Source organism: Oratosquilla oratoria, chromosome 9 (assembly GCF_046742065.1).
Source record: "Oratosquilla oratoria isolate Oo_2021 chromosome 9, ASM4674206v1, whole genome shotgun sequence".
Taxonomy (NCBI): domain Eukaryota; kingdom Metazoa; phylum Arthropoda; class Malacostraca; order Stomatopoda; family Squillidae; genus Oratosquilla; species Oratosquilla oratoria.
This window is the reverse complement of record NC_134785.1, coordinates 28077425-28082864: the sequence shown is the minus strand read 5'-3', so window position 1 is coordinate 28082864 and position 5440 is coordinate 28077425. Positions and strand designations below refer to the sequence as shown.

General features: G+C 48.3%; 1 protein-coding gene across 1 annotated transcript; it reads right to left on the bottom strand.

Moving 5' to 3' along the window:
* Window positions 1-2700: 2700 nt before the first annotated feature.
* On the bottom strand, window positions 2701-5055 carry LOC143028012 (uncharacterized). Its single transcript, XM_076189654.1, has one exon. It carries the CDS (start codon window positions 5053-5055, stop codon window positions 2701-2703), a length of 2355 nt encoding a protein of 784 aa, XP_076045769.1.
* Window positions 5056-5440: the final 385 nt, after the last annotated feature.

The window sequence follows — 5440 nt, the reverse complement described above, 5'->3', positions numbered from 1 at the left end:
TAGCAGACAAATCCACCCTGGGCCTCTGCTGCTTCGATCGCTGTCCGTGCGGCATCTCTCAGTTCCCCTGGTAAGCAGTTGTTCTTTCCATGTGGAAGTTGTTTGTGGCTGAAGGTGGTTAGTGATGTCCACGGGGCTGAAGGTCGGTAGTTCCGGCATACCCTGTCCGGCTTCAGAACCCGTAGGTGCTCTTCCATGCATGTCCCGCGGATTTGGTCTCCCAGGTGTCCAATGTACGCATTTGGCCAGGGTAGGTCTGGGTGCGCATCAAGGTGGGCCTTGAGTTTATTCTTGAGATGGGAATCCCTCTCGCTCAACAGGGCCTTGGCTGCCGCGGTGCAGTTTCGGGTCTGAATCCTGGCCATCAGTGGTGGTATGCTTGATTCCATCTGCAGGTTGCTTCTTCTGGTCCACATGGGAGCACCTAGAATGAGGCGAAGGGCGTTGTTCTATGCTACTTCGAGTGAATCTTCTTGTGCTGTTAGGTGTGTGAGGACAGGTGCTCTGTATTCAATTATGGGCCGGATGCAGTACTTGTAGTAGTGTTCCAGTACCAGGCGGCTGGCACCCCCATCCAGCGATTGCATGTATCTTATCGGGGCTGTCTTTGTTTTTGCCATTTCCTTCAGCTTCCGGATTTGAAGAGAGGGTGACAAAGTTTTCTGGACGGTGACTCCAAGATAGGTAAAGTCTTGCCGGTGTATGGAGATTGATATTGGGTTTGCCATTTTAATAGCCATGGTTTTTGTCTTTGTTATGTTTATCTTGAAGCCTAGGTGTGTGCAGCTCTTTTTTGTGGTGTTTAGGGCCTCTTGGGCATTGGTGCGGCAGTTGGGTCCCTTGCTAACGATGGCGATGTCGTCGGCGTATATGAAGATCTTAACGTTCCTTGGTCGTGTGAGGGAGGCTGTTTTCCATGTGTACGTTGAACAGATAGGGACTTAGATGCCTCCTTGAGGGGTGCCGTATTCCAGGTCTTTGTAGCTGGACACGGGGCCCTGGAATCGGACCCGAGCCCGTCTGTTTTGGCAGTGTGCTTTCACCCATGCCAGAAGGTTGCCTGTGATTCCCTCTGTTGCAGTCTAGGTAAATATGACTACAACAACGAACTCTACTTGTCACTGAGGGGGGTTGAATAAAAGCGTGATGTATAAAAATACCTAATTATTAAGTGATAATTAATTAATACAAGAATACTACATCACAACTAACAACCTAGCTAAAGCCTATTTCTTAACTTAAGGTATACAATACTTAGGATAATGGTGAGACATGACCACTTGGGTCAGGGGTAGAAAGAGAAGTGACGCGAACCCAAGCCACGCCGAGTTGAACAGAGGTCAGCGTGGAGAGAGTTGCCAGACGTCACCATACGGCGACGTTGTACAGAATCATAATACATTCTGTAGTCACCAGCACACATAGCAAGGCACGCAGCAACAATAAGAATACTCTTGAAAGGTATTCAGCAATCATAATTGGAACTAGCTACTTTCTTAACTAACTAGAATAATGCATAGCCAGTAACAATACACACAACCGCGCATGCGCGGTCGCGATCCGAGGCTAGCGTACCCACGCCAACAGCCGCGCGGGAAAGACCCCAGGTCAAGGCTTTGTGTGGACACCGCGCGGGTAAATCCTAGGTCGAGGCCTTGTTTGGAGCAAGCTCGCAACACCTTCCCCCAAAAAGAAGGTGAGTCTCCCGAACGGGAGGCGAATATGAATCATACACCTAAAATGGGCACATGGGTAATCCACAAAAATAAACATACACAGAGCGCATGAGAAATGCACACAGTAATTGCACAGTATACGTGGAACATGACACAAGGTGAATATAAATAATATACATGAGAAATAAACACAAACAGTATACATGGGAAATAAACACAAACAGTATACGTGGGAAATAAACACAAACAGTATACATGGGAAATAAACACAACAGTATACATGTGAAATAAACACAAACAGTATACGTGGGAAATAAACACAAACAGTATACGTGGGAAATAAACACAACAGTATACATGTGAAATAAACACAAACAGTATACGTGGGAAATAAACACAAACAGTATACGTGGGAAATAAACACAACAGTATACATGTGGAGTAAACACAAACAGTATACATGGGAAATAAACACAAATAGTATACGTGGGAAATAAACACAAACAGTATACCTATAGGGCTGGAGCACGAGAGAGCGAGTCCGCCAAAAGGTTTAATTTTCCGGGTATATGCCTGATTTTTAGATTAAACGGTTGGATAGCCAACGCCCACCTCAGCAGGCGCTGGTTTGTATGTCTCATCCGCTCTACGAACGTAAGCGGATTATGGTCTGTCAACACCTGTATCGGATGTAGAGTGCTCCCGAGATACACGCGAAAGTGTTCGAGGGCCATTAACAAGGATAACGCCTCCTTTTCCACGGTGGCATAGTTCCTCTGGTGTTTGTTAAATTTCTTGGAGTAGTAGGCGACGGGTTGTACTGCTCCTTCCTCGCCTTCCTGTAGCAGTACGGCCCCTCCTGCGACGTCGCTGGCATCAGTGTGCAAAATGAAGGGCGCTTGCAAGTCAGGTGCGCGCAATACGGGCGCTCCAGACATCAGGGTCTTGAGGCTCTCGAAGGCTTGTTGGCACTCGGGGGTCCACTTGAAAACCTTCTTGCCTCCCAGGAGGTCGGTCATCGGGGCTACAACGGTTGAGAAGTTTGGGCAGAACCGTCTATTAATTGGAAGGGGGAATAACCTAGTGATTCTTGCACGCTGTCGCGTATTGCAAACAAAAGAAGATCTACTCCCTCGTCCCAATCCCGCCCAGTCTCGATGCAGAAAGTCCGTAGGACTCGTTTGAGAGTTTGATGAAATCTCTCAACTACTCCCTGTGACTGGGGGTGATAGGCCGAGGACCTCGACTGCCTGACACCCAGGCTTTCCATCACCTGATTGAACAAGCGGGAGGTAAAGTTGGATCCGTGGTCCGACTGCACCACTGTTGGAAGGCCCACTTGGGTAAAGAAATGAATCAGGGCTCGAACTACATTCTTCGCCGTGATGCGGCGCAAGGGAATGGCTTCAGGATAGCGTGTCGCACAATCTACAATCGTGAACAAGAACTGAAAACCACGGGGGGTCTTGGGCAAAGGTCCCACGCAGTCGATAACTATTTTCCTGAAGGGCTCTTTGACTACGGGTATGGGCTGTAGTGGGTACGGTTTAACCGTGGGATTAGGTTTCCCAGCTACCTGACAGGGACGGCATGTACGGCAATATGTACTGACGTCTCTCTTTAGCTTGGGCCAGTAAAAATGAGACAAAATTTTGGCGTAGGTCTTTCTGACTCCTAAATGCCCGCCTACGCCATCATGGGCGATACTAAGAATATCCTGGCGTAGGGGGCGGGGAACTACAATCTGATGGTGAACTGTCCATGGGTGGTTGGCAGGTGAGACGGGTGAGCGAAATTTCCGCAGCAATACACCTGAGCTGGTGTAGTAGCAGCTGGCCTCTCGTTCAGTTTCTGACTCACTAACCGCCCTACTACGGAAGCTGGCTAGTTCAGGATCCTCTGCCTGGAGCTGTATGAGTTTACTCCTAGTGACTGGCGAAGAACTAAAACTAGCCAGGGCCATGACACTATCATCATCAGAGCTACTCTTAGTTTTCTCTGCCGGTGAGGGATCTTCAAAAAACTCTCCTAACCCAATCTCAGGGAGATCTACTTGACTGGAGTCTACTTCCGACTCCTCACAAGGCAAGGAAGGATCTACATCATCAAGTCTTCCACTGACAAGCTCACTACCTTCGGCACCTTCCCTTTGGCTCATGCTGCGAGTGACTGCACACGCAGGAAATAGCCCAGGAATTTCCTGTTCTAACTGGCTGGTATTGTTCTCAACAGAGGGACGTGATGAAACCACGGCATTAGGTAACATCACTCCTCCAGCGAGGTCATTCCCTATCAAGAGAGATACGCCTTTTACAGGTAACCTATCCACTACTCCTAAAGTGACATAACCGGATGTGATAGGGGAACGCAAATATAACATGCACAGTGGGAAACGTGATCCCCCGGTTAGACCGTTCACTAATACCCAATTTCCGGTATAACACGTCTCTATGGAGGGGACAGCATCCTTAGCCACTAGAGATAAGGCAGACCCTGTGTCTCTCAAAATCTTAAGGGGAATGGGTTCACTGAACTGTGTGAGAGCTACGGAACCAGATGAGCAATATGGTTCGAATGGAGATGATGTGGGAGAAGAATTAGCGGTGGCAACAGGTCGGTTATTAGTAGGACAAAGGAGATCCAACTGAACTTCCGTCTGTTCTGCCACATTGATCGAGAGAGAGGGGGTTCCTACAAGAGAGGGTTTCTTATTTATAAGTTTATAACAGTCACTAACCTCGTGACCTGACCGCTTGCAATATTTACAGAAAGTCTTCCTCTCACTATTAACGCTGGGTCCCCCTGTCTCACGGGCAACGGGCTTACCTGAGGTAGATGATGGGAATCCTGTAGTCATCCGAGGTCCTGCTGCCTGTGGTGTTGACATGGGAAGAAGGGGACTGGCCCGCGGTTGTGAGGGTGGGGGTCTTTGGTCCGAGGGAGTGGGTCTGAAATGTACCTTAGGATTAGTGAGGCAAAAGTGATCCGCCACTGGGCCTGCCTCAGCTAGTGTGCGGATACTTCTCTGGTCGAGGTGGGCTCGTAGGTCTGAGTGAATGTTGGTGCGGATGTCTTCGAGCAGAATTAACTCAATTATTTCTGAGGGAGTTTTGGCATTCTCGCTCTCTATCCATTTGTGTATGAGTGTGTGTTTGCGCCGAAAGAATTCGACGTATGTTTCTTGGCTTTCTCTTTTCCGTTTCCTAAACTGTTGTCTATAGGCTTCAGGAACAAGTTGATAGCTCGTAAGCACGGTGGTCTTAACCAGCTCATAGTCTTTAACCTGCTCGTCGGAGAGATCGGAGAAGACATCTAAAGCCTTACCGGTAAATGACCGATAGACGAGCCGAGTCCACTTATCGTACGGCCACTCGTTCATTTTAGCCGTTCTTTCAAAGCAGGCAAAAAACCTGTCTGGTTCATCTGCATCAAACTTAGGAACACTACCTAGGAAGTGGTTTATGTTAAATGTGGGAGTGTTATTTGTTTGAGCCTGCCCCGGTCCCTGTTTTATAGTCTCCACTTGTAACTCGAGTTTTTTAATTTCCAGCTTTAATTCTAAAAGGTTTGGGTCTCCCCGGCTCCCTGAAATGGGGGGTCGCTCTCCTGCTCGTCATAATATTCATTTTCCACGAGGTGGTCATGTATCCTCTGTTTCAACGAATGTACTGACAAGCTGGAGTATCCCTCCAATCCGAGGCGCCGAGCAACAGCCGTAAGCTTAGTCTTTTTAAGTTTTTGTAGGGCTGTGAATGTAGGGGCTG